Here is a 21,293-nt window from a genome sequence, read left to right as displayed (position 1 = left end):
TCACATAAAGAAATAAAATCTTAAAAAAAAAAAAAAGAATAAGCACCTAAAATACAGGGACAGAATTTTAATTTTTCAGACGGACATGCACGTGGTGCTGGTTTTGCTAGAAGACAGATCTAGGTTCAAACCCTAGACCTTCCATTATCAGACCACGTAACTGTGGACAAATGAATTGGTCTCTCTAAGACGGTACTTTTGTCTGCATACTGGGGATGCAATACTTTCTCCTGCATCGGTGTGTTGTGAAAAGGTAGTGAGCTAGTGAGCGAGTAGGTTAAAGGCTTATCATGATGCTGAGTGCAAGAGTGGAATTCAATAGGCATGGCCTCTTTTTCTCCCCCACTGGCTGTCCCAGAGCAAGGCACAGCCTCAGCATGTTTGGTGGTTGGAGTGAGCGCGCTGACTGTCAGGGCTGCTATACGGCCCGTGGTGATGGAACTGATACGGCGAGCGAGGAGCGTCCTCTTTCATCCTTGGTGCTCTGTGCAAGGTGACTGTTCTTCCCAAAGGAAGGAAGGCTGATGGTTCTTGGTCAGGGGTTTGGAAGAAACTCACACTCCCTATTAAGAGGATGCCAAGTAGTGAATAATAATAATGCACATTAAGCGGTGGCTGTCTTAGTTTTATCTTATTTTGCAGATGTAGCCTCAGCTCCTCTTACAACAAGAGCCTCTCCTTCCTTTCCTGCCACGTGGCCACTGCTGGAGGGGCCTTCCTGGGCGCTCTTGTCAGGGCTTTGAGACTAACGTAGTTCACCTTGTCTGCATTGCATTTGTTGTCCAAAGTGTTTGAAGCCGAGGCTTGGCCCTTCCTTGGTTTCCTGCCTGTTCGTGCATGATCACGGTCCCCTCTTTCTCCTAAGCCACACTGCTAGACCCTCGCCCACCGCCATATCCAGGGGGAGGGCCATTTAGAACCACCTGGAACTCAGTCTCTGGAGTCCGTGGGCTGAGGCCTCTTTGCCTTCTAGAATCCCAGAAGGTAATTGTGATACCACATTCCTCACAGTAGGATTTACCCCACGAAAGACCAAGAAAAAGCACCAGTCAAGGTCTGTGAAAATTATGATGTTGTATCGGAGCCATGTTGGTTGGTAATACTTGACACTCACGCTTTCCAGCCTACTCAGCTGTTGGAATTTAATTAGCAGCAATATATTATTGTCAGAGTAATTAAAACCTCGCCTTGATTAAAAACAGAATTGTTTAATTAACAAGAAAAGGTTTGGCTAGCCTTAACTTTCTGTTTGAAAAATACGGCGGCCTCAGTGGATCTGCTCTGTCTCCCCATCAGGCCTGAAGGTCCGGGAGGTGTTTATCAACGTCACCAGGCAGCAGGTAGAGGACTTCCACGGGCCCGAGGACTACTGGTGCCAGTGTGTGGCGTGGAGCCACCTGGGGACCTCCAAAAGCAGGAAGGCCTCCGTGCGCATAGCTTGTGAGTACATCCAGGGGGGATGGGCTTGTCCCATAGGAACGGGGGCCAGACTTCAGTGCAGCCAAAGGGGGGCTTGGGATGTGCCGGGTGCTTCCGGAGAACAGAAGTGAGCGGACGTCAAGAAACTATCACAACGATCTCTATCTCTACTAGATTTACTCTTTTAAAGTTGTATTTTAAATGTCTGATAACTTCCTCTGGCAAACAATCAGCCAATCCGTGAGGCTAAGACATTCTGCCTAGACCATCAGAGTGCAGGTGTCTTGACAATGCCTGGAAAATCGCTTCCGGAGAGAAAGAAACCCAGGTGAATGGGTTTTGCTGTTCATTATCAATGACGAAGTTCAAGGGGCATTGATGGAAAAAGGTGAGCAGTGACTGTGTACTGCTCTCTCCAGCAAATCTGCAAAAATAAGGCATTAAAGATTAAGAGATTTTTATAGCCTACCGTTAAACCTCTTGCTTCTCAATCTTAAAACATGGAAATGGGTTTTAAAACTGCATGTGTTTGACCCATGGAGAACTCCAAAAAAAGGGGGGAGAAAAAAAAAGACACTTGAGGGGAGAAAAAAAAAGAAGAAAATTGCTTTTCAGGAGAGTCCAAGATTTCTTCATCATATTTCAGCATCAGTGTTTTTATCATCTCACACATATTTAGAAGTACAGAAACTTCCTTTCTCCTCCCTTAAAATGTCTTCATTCCCCTGCCCCCGTTATCCACCCTGATGGGTCCCCATAAAACCTCCTTTGTGAGCCCAGGAGTGTAAAAGGTCCTCTGGAAAGAAATTGAGAGAAGGAGGGCAGACTCGGTTATTGTTGTTTTATTCAAATGCTGCCTTTTGAGAGTGCCATAAAGAATACGGGACAAGGGGGATTTATTTGAGGACTCAAGGAATTCATAGCAGATGTCGATGGTTTAGGGATTGAGAATAGGAATGAATTGCTATTTGCAGAGACATTTCTGTTTCTTGGGAAATGAAATCTTCTCAAAATATGCATTTCACCTTCACTATACTGGCAATTTGGGAAGCCCTTTCCTGGATGTTGACTGGGCCCTAGTAGGCCAAGGAGAAGAGGTCATTTCGTCAGCTGTGCTCTTGATGTAAGAGCCATGGGAAACCATTTTCCTATGGTTATGACGTTAATTTTAGCCAACAAATATTTTATGACTCTAAAATAGCAGGTCAGCCGAGAGAGGGAATATGTTCGATTTTTACTCTTCCTTAACACCACCAGCTCTGTGATCCCCACACGGCTTCGTCTAGGCTGGTCATGGTATCTGATCCTGTCAGGGTGAAGCGAATTACCTTCCAGGCTCACTCTGTCTCTGAAAATAAGAGAGGCCAGACAGCACAGGGGATTTCAACATGGCCTCCCTCCATGTGTGCCTTCTCCACACCACTGTTCCCGTTCCTCCTCTTCCTTCATGTCTCTGAGGCCCACGTGACCTATTCTGGGATTCACTATAAATAGCATCTCGCTGATCTCTTGCCCCCAGTCTCTCTCACCTCCACACTTGTTCCCCTCATTTCTGATTGTCGCCTCCTTGCTAGAAAGCTCCAGGGGTTTTCCCCTAACTTACAAAATTTGGCAAAGAATGGCTCCAACTCTTCTTTGTTCGTGTCTCATAACTTTTGATCATGGACTCCATATCCTTCCAGGCACTTGGCTGTTCTCATATCAGCCTCACTCCTCTGACGTGGGCCTTTGTGCCTGCAGTTTCCAGTGTCACCATGTGTACCGTGGTGGTTAAGAGGCCAGGTCCTGCGTTCCTCTTGGTTTCCAGTTCCACTGGTTCATTTTGTGATGGTGGATAAATTATTTATCTCTCTGTGTCTTAATGTCTCTAATGAGAAAAGGGCTCCTACCTCATTGAATTATTGCAAGAGTTACACATATTGATAACTAGAAAGTGTTTAAAACTCTACCTGGCACAGAGTTAACCCTTATCAGTCATTAGCTATTGTTTTATGACATACGTGAGCCTCCAAATAAGTGGCCTCACTCCTTAGTAGATGTCTTACTACTTACTAAAACTAATTGTACTGAGTTAAAATAGCAGTGCCTTAGCAAATTGTCTGCAGGTTATGGCTATGTGGACTCTAAAAATCCATTCTAGGACAGCCCTAGGATCCAACTTTCCCAAGCATGATAGGATCAAAGAACATTACAAAGAGAAAACCCTTTTCTATCATTTCCTGCCTTTTTAGAGACGTCTGATACTTTTGTGGTAATAATCTCATCATTCTCTTCAGGGATTAAAAAAATCATTTTATCATTCTTGGATATGATACGCATATGTGAATATGGTAAGCATGCGATTTTTAAATTAAAAAATATCATTAAAACCTATATTATGCAATTAATGCAATCTCCTATATTTAAACATATTTTTAATTTTTTCCTGTGTATCAAGTGACACATCCTTTAATTTATTTAGAATTATTTATGCAAGTCAAGACATGATTTGTCATTAAATATTGCATTTGACTTGGGGACCAGTGTACATTAAAATGTAAATTGAAACTTAACTATGTTTAATGGCATCAAAAGTGGAGGGATAAAACTGCCTTTAGGACCTTGCTTGAAATTCTTTTCATTTGCTCGTGGGGGGGGGGAAGGCTCCCTCTCGCTCGCTCTCTCTTTTTTTTTTAATAACTTTCATGTTTTGTTGAAATAAGATTTCTGGCTGCTATTTGCAAGTACTTCCCAGCAAATAACACATTACACATGAGGATAGTCTTTATTCCCAATAAATGAAAAGCCAAATTGGATATAATTGTCACTATGTTTCTTCTTTTTAAGATTGGTTTTTGAAGTACTAAAGACATCTTAATGTGCTAAATAAGGATTTTGATAGATGAATGTAGCTTATGAATCTGATGACAATTGTCTTGAGGGGACTTTGCAAAATTAGTATCATTTTTATATTATTCATTAAATTATTGTAGTTCAACATCAGAGCTCCGTATGCTTCCTACATTTAACCGATGATGCATTCAGAATTTAACAATTTCAAAACTGCAGCAAGCAAAACCTTCATGGCAGTTGGCGCATTCAGCCAAGGGATGTATTGACTGGAGTGCCTTGACGTGATCATATTGGGTAATCTCTGCAAGAATGTCAGGAAGCTCACTGGCATAATATCACTTAGACATCATTTGATTTTAAAGGGAAACACAATTATTTTATTTAACTAGTATTTTTATTGACATGGACCCCCGTGGGTTATCAGTTAAATGTGCAGATTCCTGGCTTCCATCCCAGGCCTGTTGGACCAGATTCTGGAGGAGGAACCAGGGAAGCTGTGTTTGTATGAAGTTACCCAGACGATTCTGTGATCAGCTAACCTTGGGACATCCAACCCAGGGACAGTGCTTCTCAAGCTTTAACATGCATGAAAATCCATGGGGGTCTTACTGAAATACAGATGATTGAATTAAGAGGATTCTATCAATCCAGTCCAAGGTCTGAGATTCTATTATTCGTAAGAGTTCCTAGATGATGCTTCCAGTCAGTCTGTGGGCCATACTTTGAGTAGCAAGACCCTACAAACAAAACAAAACAAAGCAAAACAAAAAACCCTTTATGAAGCACTATTTGGGAAATGTTGATTTAACCCATTCATCCAGCTGTATCACTTATAGTTGAATCCAACTGTATCACTTATAGTTGAATCAGTGATGTTCAGAAAGGTTAGGTTTGGCTTGACCAAAGCCCCGCCCCCAGCGGATGGCAGGCGTCCAACCAGGCAGTACGCCCTTTCACCCCTCCTCGATGCTCTTGCTTCTGAGCTGTGTTGATTCCTTTCTATCAGATGGAATGTGAGAGCCATCCTAGAAAGAAAAGTTCACGTGCATTTAGTTGTTTCCTTAAAGAAAGCCGTGATTGCTTTTCCGTTCTGAGTAAATTCCTCCTCATGGTAAAGTTATTGCATTGATTGCATATATTTCAATGCACATAAGTTGTATGTATTATACACACACACACACACACACACACACACGGATATATGAAGCCACAACGCATGGATTCCTTAGCCTCAAGAAAACAGTACAGGCTTTGTTTTAGTGGCCAAAGTGCCTGTCATCTTAAACTATTGTATTTTCCTTAATAATTCCACACCGTGTCAGGGAGAGGCTGGCCGCCTTCCAAATGCCTGGGGCTGGAAAGAGCTGAGGCCCCGTTTCAAAAGTGATTTTCTAAAGGTAAAAATAAATTTAAAAAGCCACCCCCCACGCCACCCCTGCCAGCTTGGCAGCAGCCTGTCTCCAGGGAGGGACTCCCACGGGCCTTTTCTCGTTTGTCTGATTCCATCCAGCTGGAGATAGCCGGGCCGCTGTGGCATCTGCTACTCCTGCTGCTGGACGGTTGTCAAAACTCGGAATATTCAATTATTCGTAGTTGTTTACTTCCATGTGTGAACATTTGGCCGCTTCGCTCTTGCTTTCCTCTCCCGTTTTTCTCCCTCTTCTTCATCTGCTTACAAAATGTTTTGCCTTTATCATTAACCCTTGGTCGGTCAATTGTTGCTTGAGACTTGGGCTTTTTCTTGACCAGAAGAGCTGTGTCTGTTATAGTCACATAGCGGGTTGGCCCCCTAGAATGAAGCACAGCAGGAAACCACTGTTTTGTTGATTTAAAAAAAAAAAAAAGGCTATAAAATATACATCCTGAATATAATTTAAATAGGCTGCTTCTTTGAGGCTCTCCCAAAATATCTGTGCATTGTGCCAAGAATGAGTGGAGAGTTTAAAGGGAGAACCTCATTTAAAAGCCAGGAAACTCTCTACCTAATTTTATAGGCCGGCAGTAAAAACAGTATTATTTGTTTCTTTTTTGGAGGTGGTGGTTTCTTTGTGAAAACTCTAGAAGACAGACGTCCAATTAAAGCTCCATTAGGGATCTCAGCTTCATGGCTCTGATAATTTCACCTGCTCAAAACTGTCAATGACCCCCTCCTGACAGCGCATTAGATATCAGAGTAAATGGAGGCACATCTGCCTGATAGTCAGATGAAGCCTTAACCTACATTTCTAGCCTTAGCTCCCAGCACAGGTCATGCAAGTGTGCTGAGCTCCCACTAAGTTAGCATGGCTCAGATTCTGGGACACGAGACCCGCTTTTCCCCTCTGCGATGTGCTTGCAGTCTTTCTCCTCCCTGGAGTGTATTTTCAGCCCCACCTTGCACTCCTACCTCGTTCCACCTAATTCCCACATCCAGGGTCCATCCTGTATGCCGTCTCCTTTATGAAACCTAGTTCACAAGTCCCTTTATTCTAATGGACCTCAGCACCCGACAAGCCAGCTGAGCCACTGACGAAAGCCCCCCCCCATGCCCCATAACATCTCCAACTTCAAAACTGGTAAGATCTAAATATCCACTTCTGAGGTCTCATAGCGTTTATTTAGTACTTGTCCCATGGTACTTATTATAATTTGCCCAGAATCATAGTTATTTTGAAGTTATTTGTGGATTTATTTCCCTTCTTAGAATGTAATCCTGCTTTAAGATTCAGCTGTATTGCCCTCGCTGTCTTGACCTGTGAGCCTGCTGGAGAGACTGATATAGAACGTTCCTGGTATTAGGAATATTCGTGTGGTTTGAAAAGGCGACCTCCTCAATGCCAGATCTGATTCTATGAAAGGACATTTATTCGTCGTCTGTCACGATTGTGCCATGGTATAACGGGGCATCTGGCTTGTCAGCGAAGACATAGCTCAGCAGGACGTTATTATAAGGGTCGTGTCTGTCCTCCCTGCCTTGTGCATACTCCTAAGGATCTTTACTGCCGTGAAGAAAGGGTCAAAAGGGATTTGAGAGTAGGTGAATCATTACAACCGTACAACTCTGTGACATGCAGTGTGGGGCTCTGAAGGAGGCCAAGGCCACCAGCTCTGCATGCACTGTTTCCATTCCTCCCTTTAAAGCACATGGAATTTACTGACAGTGTATGGGAAAGAATTGTTAAGACCTCTCAGTACTTGGTAGAAATTGCACAACAGCTTGAAACCCTCCTTCCCCTCTTCATGGGACCATGTGGCCAAAGTGAAGAGAATATATTATTTTACTCTGCCAAAGGCTGGTCCTTTCCTTTAGACTGAAATTAATTTACAGTTGACCCTTGAACACCATGGGAATTAGAGGCGCTGATCCCCCTCCCATGCAGTAAAAAATCCCACCTTAGAACCTTTGACTCCCAGAAACTTAAGCTGCTAAAAGCCTGTTGATTGGAAGCCTTACGGATAAAAAAACCCGACTCACAAATATTTTGTATGTCATGCATGTTATATACTGTATTCTTATAGTTAAAGCCAAGCTAGGGAAAGGGAAATGTTATTAAGAAAATCATAAGGAAGAGAAAACACATTTGTAGTACTGTACTGTATGTATAGAAAAATCCACACGTGAGTGGACCTGCACCGTTCAAACCTCTGTTGTCCAAAGGTCAACTGTATATATGAATATTATTGAAGATATGAGAGTCCGGGACCTCCAGGTGACACTGGGCACTGTATGGGAGCATCTAGCCAGGGAAGGGAACAGGGGTTGAAATGCAGTGTGCACCCCACCAGCCTGGGGTGGTGTGTACCTGGAATATGATTGCAATCACCTGAAGGCAGGGGCTGGTTTTTCTCGGCACGGAGGTGTTTTTTGTTTTGTTTTGTTTTTTTTGTTTTTTTCTTTTCAAGCCTTGTGTTTACGTGTGTCTGATTTCCACAAAGGTGCCACATAGGCTTGTGGCAGCAGAACTAGGTACATAATTTGTGGGCCTGAGTGCAAAATGACAGTATGGGGCCCCTTGTTCAAAAATTAAAAATTTGAAGCCATCCCCATGGGAACCTTCAGTCAAGCAGGGGGCCCCAGGCAACCCACTGGCCCCGTGCCCAGTAAGCTGGCTGTGAGTGACAGTAATGTGATGATTCAGGAAATCACTTCATATGTATATAATGTTTATATAAAAGGGAATAATTGGCCTCGAAAGATCAGGGACTCATTCAAACCGATTCCACATAGAATTGGGAACAGGATTATTCTGTTTTACTCCAAAGCCAGAGGCGGCATCATAGGATCTAAGTTTTCAAATGCATGTTTGGTGTCAAGCTGGCAACTAGAGAGGTTCGTTGACAAAGCATTCTTCTTTTGGTCATGTTCTCCTGTAAACTGTGCATAGGCCAGCAAGGGGTACATGACTGGTGGGGATTCTCTAGAAGGAATTACCGCATTAGGGGATTAGGTGAAGTATACACTAATAGAGGTTTTCAATTTTTTTTTCTATTTTGACATAATTTCAGACTTCAGAAAAGTTACAATATAGTACAAAGAATCCCCCTAAGTCTTTTACTGAGAATCTTGAAATGTTAACATTTGACCGCATTTGCTTTGGCGTTTTCTCTCTTTCTGTGTTTATATATTTTTTTGTATATAGACTGTTTTGGTTTATTTTCTAACATGTTTAAGATTAAACTGCAGATATGATGCCCCCTTTCCCTTAGATACTTCATCATGTATGTATTTAAAGAACAAAGATATTTTTTGACATAGCTAGTAGTATAATTATGAAGAATAATTATGTGTAGTACAATTATGAAGAAATTAGCATGGATACAATACGGGCATCTAATCTTGAGACCTTATTCATAGTTCATCAATTGCTCAATAACATCCCTTTCAAACAATAACAAAAATCCTTCATCATGGGTTATACTCAGTTGAAAGGTCACTTTTGCTTTCTTTAATCCAGATCATTCGTCAGTCTTCCTTTGTCATTCATGACATTGAGTGAAGTGTGAGTGTCAGTTATAATGTATAATGTCCGTCAATTTGAACATGGAAGGAGGAGACATCAGCCAACTAGAAAGGACTCCCACTGGCCAAATCTGGGACAATTTGAATATCAAAATAATTGGGAATGATGGATGATAACTCAGTACATAATCCAAAAATCCATACTGGTATTTTGAAAAAAAAAAAAGACTGAAGGAACATATAAATGGTGCAAAGGAAGAGCTCTTCCTTAGAGTAGACTAAATGGATAAATGGAAAATCATTATTTAGTACCCTCATAATATTCATTGATTCAGACAAGTATCACGGATGCTTAAACTAAAGGGTGAAATCTTCAGGAGTAACAGGATATTGATATAATCTCCAAGTATCTCTCCACAAGATACTTAATAATTACCAAGGGGAAATGCATAGCTTTTCAGTGGGAAATCCTGCCATCTACCATCTTTACCAAGTGATGGGTGTTGACATCACCAGCAATGGGACCCGTCTGCGGTGTATGTCTCCCGATGTGATGGACAGAGCAGACTGAATGACTTAGTGATGTTTCTTCCAAAAATGTCTAATCTATATTTAACCATAGGAAAACATTGGACCAAACCTAAATTGAGGGACGTTTTACATAAGAGGTCATTTTTAACTTCGCTTGTCTCTCAAAATGCCAGCCCTGTGTGTAACAATGCAGGTATGTTCTGGGGAGACAGGAAGCCTCAGGAAAGACATGCTGTCTCTCTCTGTAGCATCAGGTGTATTCCCCTTTTAGGTCAGTGGAATATAGACATGGATTCAAGGAGGAGAAGGCAAACTTTTCATAAATTGTGAAGATACAACTTGAAACTTCAAAACCATTTTGTGCATGTCCCATCTTTTTAGGCTCCACCCATCAATGCAGTGGAGATAGGAATTTGTTCTCCTCTGCCCATAGGGGCACTTCAATAGAAGTTGTGAGAAATACTGAACTATAAGACATTGTGATTCTGTGAACAGAGTAGAATGGTTGGGATGGGATTGATAAAAATGGTGCTACTTTGGCTTCACTTGTGCACAACTGAGTACGTCCATCTGAAAGATGGGAATTCCTAGTTAGCACGTTACTTCACAACATATAACCTACTGTAGAAGTTGAAAAAAAAACTCCAAATAATATTCCTTCATGCTACTTTTTGCCGACCATTATTTAACCAAGAAGAATTTGCAAAAATACGGCCACCACCTTTTTAGCACCACCAGGCTACTGTTCTTGTGGTAAAAATAAACCTTAAACTTCCTAGAGAATGGCCATTTCTGTAAACACTTCAGTGTCGGAGGGAAGAGGATACAGATATTATTTCACCCCTCATTTTCTCTACTAAGGAAACCTTCTAATGGATAATGCAAACAGCTGTTAAGCAAACAAAAATAAAACCTTATTTATCTTTGAGGACTCTGAGCTTAGTGATGGTATTAAATTAGTCTTGCATCCCTCCGCCAGAATAAGGACATTCTAGAAATTTGGTAAGTAGCAAAGGAATGCTAACTTAGATGTATAAGTGTTAGCCATTCATGAACAATTCTCTACCATGTTGTAGATAGCGCAACCATAAATAAAATCCCGTCCCTTCCTTTGAAGAGTTTACAGTCTAGGGAACAGCTATGGTAGAAACAAGTATTTTCAATGAGGCACGCTAGTGGTAAGCTCAGTGGGTTTTTGGGAGCCCATAGGAGGGCAATTTGTTGCTTCTCAAGATCTTAGATACACTTCCTGAGTTAATATCTGAGGTACTTCCTGAGAAAGGAGGGTTAACAATTTAAAGAATGGGGCAAAAGCACAGAAAGATGGAACAGTATGAACTACTTGGGAAAACTAGAAGATGCAGCTAGAAGTAGATAGGGTCACATTGTGGCGGGTGTTTGAATTCTCTGTTGAGTTTAGACTCAACCAGGATGTGGCCTGGTGCCATTGAAGTGTCATAAGCAGGGCAGTCATGTGGCCTTGTTTTCTAAATCTCTTCCCCTCCCATTCCCTAGAGCCAGAGAGATTTAAGGGGAACAAGACCAGAGCAGCAGTCCAGGAGTGAATTTCTGTAAATGGTTAAGGTGTAAACAGATAAAGAGCCATGAAGAAGACAGGGGTGGGGGGAAGAAAGGTTGAAGAGGCCCTGGGGGACCCAAGAGGGGGTGCAGACTTGTATGAAGGAATCAGTGGTCATTAGTGTCCATCTGATCCACAGATGAAGGTAAGAAGTGAGACGGGTTAGTGAGATGTGATCACCTCAAGGCTTCAGTGGATGTGGGCAAAGCAGTGTACTGAGAGGAGGTGTTAGGAGATCATAGTGGATCTCGGAATCCCTTAGTAGATGAGAAAGCAGAGGTAGTATGGGCAGCCTTTTCCAAAAATTTGACCACAGAGAGAATTAGGGCAATGACTAGAGTTAACCATTTGAGGAATGGATGGTGATTTAATACAAGCTTGAAGATTGGAAGGGTTCATAGTCTTAAAGCTTATGGAGATGGAACAGGAACAGCAAGAAGCGTGAAGAAAGAGGTCAGAAGAGCTGGTTTTGCATTCTGGGTTCAACCTACTAGCTTTGCGCTCCTGTGTAGAGTCCCCCAAACCCACTGCACGTGAGATTCACATGAGAGACGCTTCGAGACTAAGATGACTGGACCTCAGTGGAGACCCAGTGGCATCAGAATCCCTAGGCGGTGGGGCCCAAGCTTACTTTCTGTGACTTTTCCTGTCTTTTCTTCTTGTCATAACCCACAACTCTGTTTGCTATGCAGGTCTCTCCTTCTCTTCCCCCCTCTAAGTATTGGAGTGCTCTAGTGCTCTTGAAACCTCTTCTCTCCTCAAGCCTCAGACTCTGCCCAGGTGAAATCTTTCCCTCCATGGCTTCAGGTCCTGTCTGTTGACTGCGGATGACTCTCAACCCCCACCTTACACCTCATCTCCTGACTTCTTTATTCACTGCCCACCTCGTATGTCCTTGGATATCTAGGAGACATCTTTAATGTAATATATGGCAAAGAGAGTTCTCTTGGTTTTCACTCCATCAGCACTGCTGCGAATCTGTGTTTATTCTCCAGTCTTCCCTGGTTCAGTAGTGGCCCCCCAGGTGCTCCTGACAAGACCCAGGCGTCATCCTGGACTCCTCTGTTTCTTCCAGCCACATCCCACCCAGTAGCAGCTTTATCTCTAGAACACACCCTGAATCTGCCCGCTTCTCTCCATCATACTAACAATTGTTATTCCTTGACCGAGATGATCTCCTCCCTGCTTTCACTCTTACCATCTTAAAACCCATTCTCTGCACTGAAGCCAGCATGCTCTTGCTCCCAAAAAGGTGCACAACTTCTGGCTGATGTGATCTCTTCGATCCTTCTTGTTGTGGCAAGAGTGATTTGAAGTAAAGCAGTATACAGTTTTCCTTCTTTTCACTCAGTTGCCATATGGGGCCAAGCAGGAGGCCGGGTGCTAGATTGTGTGGTGGTATATTCCAGTGTTGACATGCTCACGGCACTGGCCACATCCTGTCCTGATCGACCTTCCTGGCCTTGGGGAGACCTGGAGTGGGGGAACAATCAGAAAGCTAAAAAGGCAGGTTAAAAAAAAAAAATTCTTCTTACTGGTGGGGTAGCTTTTTCTTTTGGACTCTCTTCCCCGACTTTTTATTCCCTCCCCCCAGCAGTACTAGCACTGAATTCTAATGAGACGGTGAGTATGGAAAGCTTCAGGTTATTTTTAGGTCATTTCTTTTGAACCTCATTGCCAGTTCACATCCTTCTAAACTTCTGTGGAGGGTTCTGAAGGTACCGGGAAAGTCAGGAATGAATCTTCATTGTCTTTGTTGTTCTTATAACTCAGAGCTGGGAGCGGGGGTGGAGCTTAAGGGACACGGGGGGTGGGGGAGCCTGACAGTAGAAAGATAAGCAGTGTGACCTTTCTTTATACTTCTTGAGAGCTGGGCAGTCTAGTCGATGATTCCTGGGACTGTACTTTTTTTCCCCTCCATCAAAAGCACTTTGGTTCGGTGTCTCCTTCTGCATTCATCTAAAACTCAGCGTCCCCATTAGCATAGCAAGTAGAGCAATCATACTCTCAAACTCACAGGATGTGGAGCTTAGGGGTACATTTCCCGAGAGCGCTCAGTGGAACATGATGTAAAGGTACAATATGAGAGTATTAGCTTTATTTTAATGTGATATAATGCCTTAAAAATAAGAGAGCCGAGAATTTCTATATTCTTGCCTGATAACTTTTCCCTATTGAAGCTTGTGAAGATGTGGTATTTAGGTCAAACTTCAGCTGTCCTCTATGAGCCAAATCAATATGATCGATACACAGAAAGTGCCTTTTATGGAGCTTGGAGTCAAAGCAAATCTCAGGAATACTTCTACAGGCATGGTACCCTCGTATGGAGTCCTGCCCATATTTCTTTGTTGAGGGAGGTGGTGTTGATAAGCCTCGTTGGCCACACTGTGTCCCTCTTCGGCCCACTATCACATCCATCAGACCAAGAACATACGCTATGAGTAGATGCAGGATGAGAGACCCTCTCGAGAAGGATTCACATGATTATGTACTTCCGGATTCTTGCTTTTCTGAGGATGACTTGATCCAGAAAGAGATTCTTGGCTGAGGCAAGAGAAAGGGACAGACACGGACAAAGAAGCAGTTTGTGGTGGCCCTGAGATGGGAGAAGACATGAGTGAGTGCAAGCAACAGATAAGCAGAGGCCATTAAGACAGCAGAGCAAGAGACAGTTACTTAGGAGGGGCACAAGTGACAGGCGCCATGTCTGTGCTAAGAGGACTGTGCAGTCACCCAGTAAACAGAATTACACTGTATCTCTTCATCCCCTTGCTTAGCCATGTTACAGTCTCTTTAGGACCTGCTTGTTTGTGACGCTGCCTCTCTCTTTCAAGCTTGGTTTGTGGTCTTTCTTGGTTTCCCATCAGTCCTGGACTCAAAATGAAGATTCTTGTCCTTCTGATTTTCAATAAATGCTCAATTTCTGAATGAGTTTTGCATCCTCATCAGCAAAAGAGGCCAAATACAATGGAATGTATTGACTTGGGAATAGCTCAATAGAGAGCAGGTTAAATTAGTGCTCAAAGCAGTTTGTAAGACTGCAGCTGTTTCTCCCCACCGTAGTGTGTCCCTACTGCTGTATGCTGCCTTTGCAACACCACTGGTGCCTGACAAACTAGGCTACTTCGTGTGCAAGGGGTAGTGACACACAGGACTAGTTATGAAATGATTTATTGATAACAGCCATGAAACAGCAGAGAGATTGCTTAACACAGGGGATCTAGAAAAGCCCCAGAGTTATTCCATGGCCCTGAAAAACGGCCTTGAGGAGTCTCTGAACGACAGGACTCCTGTTATCAGCCACATTCCTTCTTGTCCCAATAAACAGAGCCCGCTCATGGCTTGGTATTAGGGTGGGGCCAGGAGGAAATGCAGAGAGGCCCCTGCAATTCAACTATGACCAAAGTGTCCTCCTTCACTATTGCTGCAAGATTGACTCAGCAGGAGGTGAGCCTCCAATATTCACAGATATTAGGAAAGAGAGACGTACATGTGGAATTACTATTTAGAGCCAGTTGTCCTTTGAGGACACGTGGCAAAATCTGAACTAAAAGAGCCACAGTGAAGACAGGAAATGAAAGATAGGAACAGTCTGGCATCAGCATGGATCAGTGGTCAAGAAATGTGCAGAATGCATAGATCTCAGCAGGGCAGGGGGCTTAAGCCAAGCTGGCAAGGAAAGCGTATTCAGAGGAAGGAATTGACCTGACAGGAAGCCTTTTATATGCTTCCTCAGGGAACAGGAGTTAGTAGCTGTCTTCTCAGGCCATAACCACCTAAAGGCTGGAGGATTGAGGCAGAACCAAATGGGGGCACCGGCCCTTGACTTTCATTTTGCTGGCATCCATCTGTTCTGCATTTGAACCAGCCCTTTTATTCCGACAAATGATCTGTATTTGGCTAAGTTACAAATTCCTTTTATGTATGACAAATGGGGTTTGTTGTTCCTTCTGAAATATATGGGTGGGAGAGATTCAGAGCTGATTTGCATACCAGTGTCGTTGGACACTAATGGGACATTGTACCATCCTCCTGCAATCTTAACAAATGACTATAACTATGACTATTAAAAAAAATGACTATGATTTTTCACTGGCTGATTTGGTTTGAATGAGTAAATTATTTTTATTTCATTGCATTAACTGCCAGAACATTGAATGAGCCGATAACTCCCTGGTGTTGCTGAGCCGCAAAGAACTATTATTCGGAATTGAATTTTTATTGATTTTCTTGTGCTACAATGACTTTTCTAACATAGTAGCGTGAAAGGAAAATGAGAAAAAGGCCAAGTAGGGCATGGGGTGAGGAAGGGGAGGCTGCTGCTTCCCATGGCCTCGCCCCAGATGGGCTGCTTATTGGCAGGCGCTGCTGACTCGGGATGATCCTGGTGCTGATTAGATGATTTACAGGTTAGCCAAATACCTGGCTTCATCACCTTGCCCTCCTCTTCCCTTCTGCTGTCTGTGTTTCCAGTCACTTTGAGCCTCGTTGGCATTCTGCTGTAGAGCCAGACAGGGCAGTGGGGTGAAGAAGGAGCGGGAGTAGACGGGGAAGTATCCCACGCTGGTCAGCGCTGGGGCTGTTAGCCTCGTTAGCAGACGTGCACATGTGCGCATGCGCGCACGCACACGCGAGGATAATGACTAAGTGTTAGTTTAACATCATTGTAGTACATTTATCTCTTCGTGTGTTTGCTTTTCCCAGTCATCTTAACTATTGGATATCTGGTTGGATGTAAGTTCGTAATCATTCGGATGAGTTGAAATGGAAACTCATTCAATCATTCAACGAACACTTATTGAGTGGCTACTGTATACCCTTCCAGATACTAGAGGCAAGGCAGGGAACACAACAGATGAAAAATTTTGTCCTCGTGCACAGATATCTATGAGTCAAATTTAGAAGTCACAAAAGATTGAAAGCTATAGCCCTTCTCGCTTCCTTTAATAAACGTGATGAGTGAAACTTGCTACAATAAAATGAAACAAAATGTCCGTCTTCCCTGGTTTCTGATTCACTTTGATCTACTTTAGAGAATCTTGACAACTCCTGGGAAAGAGTGACTTTTTTTGGACAGTATTTTTTCTGGCAATAAAAATATCCATGTTCATTGCAGAAATTTTAGAACATGTAGAAACAAATAAAGAAGCGCATTGGTACACCCAGACTCATCCAGCAGCATATCTTTGACATGTTGAATTGTTTCTCTCGAGGGCTTTTCCTGTAACATATATAGTAATCCCACACCAGTTGCTATTTTAAAATTTTAAAACTTTCAATCCTGCTGTGTATGTATGCAGTTTGGTTCAGTTCCCTTATACAAAATAATATGAAAATTATTATTTCTCTTCTTTCCAGAGACCATGTGAGCCTGATTGTAAGTGAGATCAGAAGGTGGAAATCTATTTATATTCCACCCTCTCAATATATATGAATAGAAGACCAAGTCTAATAAAAGAGTGTCCTTATGTGATGTGATAACTTATGGAAAGAGAGGTAGCTAGGCGGGCATCTTGCAGAGACTTGCAAGAAAGAAACGAGAGCATCTATATGCAAAAAAAAAAAGTTTTAAGCCAGTAAAAGCCTGATTGAAACAGTAAAAGTGGTACAGGCTGTATTATGTAGGCTGGGTGATGTTCTAGCTCTGTTTACCTAGAACTTTCTCTAAGAAACTTTCCTGGAATCCCTAGATTAAGGTAGGTCCCACTGTGGTAGATCCTTACAGAACTTTCTACTTCTCTATCTCATCATTCATTTATATACATTTTAATTTCTTGTTTCATGTCTGTTCTCTCTGCTAGCATATATGCTGCGGGAGGGCTGAGATGGTGTGTGTCAAGTTCACCAGTGCACTTCACTGCCTGGCAGTGTCTGGCCCTTGGTCCATGGCATGAGTGCATGAAGGAGGCTACTGCACATACACTGAAACCCTGAAGGCAGATTAGGAGGCCTTCCTACCAAAGCAGATTTTAATGCAGATGCACCCACTTTTATTTGGAGGTAGACGCATTCTATAAAAACATAATTATTACATTTCAAGGAGGCCAGTTCTCACATATTAAAAAATATAGAAAAGATAGAAGCCATTTGCTCCATGCTATTTTATCTTATGTAGCAATTTATTCAACATTTGCTTGCAATTTAAAATACTCTTTAAGCTTTTTAACGTCTGTATAGTATTCCATTATATGAATGCACCAAAAGATTTTAACCATTATTATATTATTATATATATAGATTGTTAGCAAGTGTTCAGCATAAGTGATGATTGGAGCGACGTTGCCATGCCACATTTTTCTAAGTGGCTGGCTCATCCTCCTCTTAGAAAATTTCAGAAGTAGATTCCTTGAATTATGTAAATGAACCCTGTTAAGTAATAGCCTTATTAAGGTATAATCCACAATACCTGGCCACCAGTTCATCATCTTAAAGTCCACGGTTTAACCATCGTCAGAGTCTATTCTAGAATACTTAGATCACACCAAAAAATAAAAATGTTCCCATTAACCACGATGTTCCCCCCACCCCCGGCCCGGCCACCTGCAGTGCTAGGCAATCACTAATCTTTCTGGCTCCTGGACTTGCCTATTCTGGACAGTTCATATAAATGGAATCACTGGAATCATATAACACATGACCTTTCGTGTCTGGCTTCTTTCACTGAGCATATCATTTTCAATATTCATCTGTGTTGCAATACGTACTTCCAAATTTTATTTCTTTTTATTGCCAAATAATATCCCATGGTATGGATATCCCACGTATTTATTTATTCATTAGAAAGTGAATGCGTAAATGATTTTGACACATCTTCTAGCTTGTTCTTCATTTTGACCCATTTTCACTTCATCTAGCAGTGTTGACTATCTAGTTTTCCACATTTTTTTTCTTTTTCTTCTTCTTCTTTTTTTTTTTTTACTGATTTATTTGAGAGAGAGAGAGAGAAAACGAGGAGGGGGAGCAGAGGGTGAGGGAGAAGCAGACTCCCCACTGAGCAGGGAGACTGACCCAACCCGGGGCTTGATCCCAGGACCCGGGGATCATGACCTGAGCCAAAGGCAGTCGCTTAACCAACTGAGCCACCAAGGTGCCCCTCTCGAATAAAAGTTCTTAAGTGTTTCCACAGTCAAAAAGACAAAAGAACATGAGGAAGGATGTCCTCAGTCTTCTTAACTGACTAAGCCACCCAGAACTCTGGGGATTAGTACCTAAAGAAACGGATAAAATGAAGCCTGTTTGGAAAAGTAAAGAGACCTATTGATGCTTTTTAAATGGGCATTGCTTTAATAATTAGTGCTATTGGGCCTTCTAATTATCTTTATTAGCTGTTGATGTCTCTTCTTTGTAAATTTTGCTTAATTACCCCTTTGCCATTTTATTTTAGGGTATTTATCTTTCCCACTTTGTTTCAAAAGTGCCCTTAATGTATTAAGGCTGTCAGACCTCTGCTTATACTGCTGCTTGCAATGTTTGAGTTTGAGATAATTTAATTTTAACAGTATCTACCAAACATTATCTACCAAAACAATTATCTGCCAATCATTTCCTTAACCATTCTTCCTTTCATTTTGTTTAGAAGCCCCTTCCCCATCCTAAGATCCAATAAGTATTTTATTACTGCTCTGGTTTTACCATATACTAACTTAATACTTTTCATTTGAGTATCGTGAAAAATGCTTGAAAATTTTATAATTAGGGGCGCCTGGGTGGCGCAGTCGTTAAGCGTCTGCCTTCAGCTCAGGGCGTGATCCCGGCCTTCTGGGATCGAGCCCCACATCGGGCTCCTCTGCTGGGTGCCTGCTTCTTCCTCTCCCACTCCCCCTGCTTGTGTTCCCTCTCTCGCTGGCTGTCTCTGTCAAATAAATAAATAAAATCTTTAAGGAAAAAAAAAAGAAAATTTTATAATTAATATGTATATCTGATTTATGGGACAGCCAACCCCTTTTAATCATCATGGATTTATAAGAGGATTTAGTCATATTTGTGACCTTTTTAAGCGGTGTTATATACCCTGCTCTTAAAAGGATTTTATGCATCATTTAATGCTCACAAAAACTACAGGTAATAGAAATTATTGTCCTCATTTTGCAGATGAAGAGCCTAAGGCTTAGAGAGCTAAGGATACTTATGGAATCAAGGTTCTAGTAGGTGACAGACCCAGAATTCAAACAGATAGTCTCCAGCCCCACCTTCTTCCACAGTGTTTTTCAGTCTTCCCTAGTGGAGTTCTGGAAGAAATGACCCAGGAGTTTAAATCCTTATCCTTAATTATATCATGCATGGTTATGATGTGTTATGCCTTTCTCTTTCCAGAGTTTTTGGATAATGACATGAATATTCCTTGCTATATTATAAAAAAAAATTAGCTGTAAACATTTTAAAATGGTTTTCATTGGCCACTACCAAATTTTTGAAACCACAACTTCCAACTACTTAACTCATTGCTTCGAGCCTCATTGACAAAAGGTGGTGTTTTCAGGAAAGGTATGTAGCTGATTATGATCTCTTCGCCCTGTATTGTCTCAGACGATATAGTTGTTAGTTTGCTCACATATAATAACTTGTTTGGGAATAAAAAATCAGTGCCCATGCTTTTTTGCCCACAAAAATAAAAACATAGATATGACTAATTATACTCTGGTATATGCTAACATAGGAAAAAGTTTTAGTCATGGCCTGATTTTTGTTTCGTTGTCAGTTATTTAAAAAACAATTTTATGTATCTGTATTGAGATATATGTGACAAATAACATTGTGTAACTTACGGTTTGTGGTGATTTGATGTATTTTTATATTGTGGTGTGATTACCACAATAAAGTTAGTTAACATATCTATCACCTCACATAGGTACATTTCTTTTCTTTTTTGTAGAAAGAACATTTAAAATCTACTCTCTCAGTAACTTTCAAGTGTCCAGTATAGCATTGTTAACTATATTCACTATGTTGTATGTCAAGTCCCCAGAACTTACTCATCTTGTAACTAGAAGTTGTACCCTTTGACCTCCATCTTGCGTTTCCCTCAGTCCCCAACACCTAGCAACCACTAATCTACTCCTTGTTTGTAAATTAGGCTTTTTTGTATTCCAGACCATTCAGTATTTGTCTTTCTTTGTCTGACTTATCTCATTTAGCATAGTGCCCTCAAGGTCCAACTGTGTTGTCACAAATGGCGGAATTTGGTTCTTTTTTAAGGCTGAATAATCCTCCCATGCACACACCCACCCACACACACACAACTCCATTCATCTGTTGAATGGAATGAAACAACTTAGGTTGTGTCCGTGTTTTTGCCAGTAATGTTGCAATGAACATAGGGTGTCAAGTCTTTTTGAGAAAGTGATTTTATTGCCTTTGGAGATATATATATATATAGATATATCCATCCAGGAATGAGATTGCTCCATCCTATGGTAGTTCTCAGTTTAATTTTTTGAGGAAACTCCATACTGTTTTCCACAGAGGCTGTGCCAATTTACGTTCTCACCAACAGTGTACAAGGGTTCCCTTTTCTCCCAATTCTTGTCAACATGTATCTCTTGTCCTTTTGGTGACAGCCGTTCTAACTGGAGTGAGGTGATATCTCACTGTGGATTTGATTTGCATTTATCTTAGGATTAATGATGTTGAGTACCTTTTGACAGACCTGTTGGCCATTTGAATGTCTTCTTTGGAAAAATGTTTGTCTGAGTCCTTTGCCTGCTATTTAAATGGATTGTGTATTCTTCTGCTGTGGAGTTGAATGAATTCTTTGTATATTTTGGGGATTAGCCCCTTATCAGACATATGGTTTGCAAATATTTTCTACCATTCTGTAAGTTTCCTTTTCACCTCGTTGACCATTTCTTTTGCTGCACAAAAAACTTTTTAATTTGATACAGTACTAATTGTTTTTGCTTTTGTTGCTTGTGTTATTGTTGTCACATCCAAAACGTTGTTGTCAAGGCTTGTGTGGAGAAGCTCTTGCCCTAAGTTTTCTTTTAGTCATTTTAT

At 41.7% G+C, this 21,293-nt stretch overlaps 1 protein-coding gene across 12 annotated transcripts in view; it reads left to right on the top strand.

The window, feature by feature from the left end:
• Window positions 1–21,293, top strand: part of UNC5D (unc-5 netrin receptor D) — a 567,635-nt gene that overhangs the window by 349,530 nt on the left and 196,812 nt on the right. For all 12 annotated transcript variants that reach the window (XM_034647536.1, XM_034647537.1, XM_034647535.1 and 9 more), the window contains exon 3: window positions 1,297–1,440. In XM_034647536.1, coding sequence (XP_034503427.1) covers window positions 1,297–1,440 — 144 coding nt within the window. The remainder of the gene's footprint in view (window positions 1–1,296; window positions 1,441–21,293) is intronic.

The sequence above is a fragment of the Ailuropoda melanoleuca genome, chromosome 18 (assembly GCF_002007445.2).
Source record: "Ailuropoda melanoleuca isolate Jingjing chromosome 18, ASM200744v2, whole genome shotgun sequence".
Classification (NCBI taxonomy): domain Eukaryota; kingdom Metazoa; phylum Chordata; class Mammalia; order Carnivora; family Ursidae; genus Ailuropoda; species Ailuropoda melanoleuca.
The sequence above is the reverse complement of the archived record's forward strand: the minus strand, read 5'-3'. Positions and strand labels throughout refer to the sequence as shown.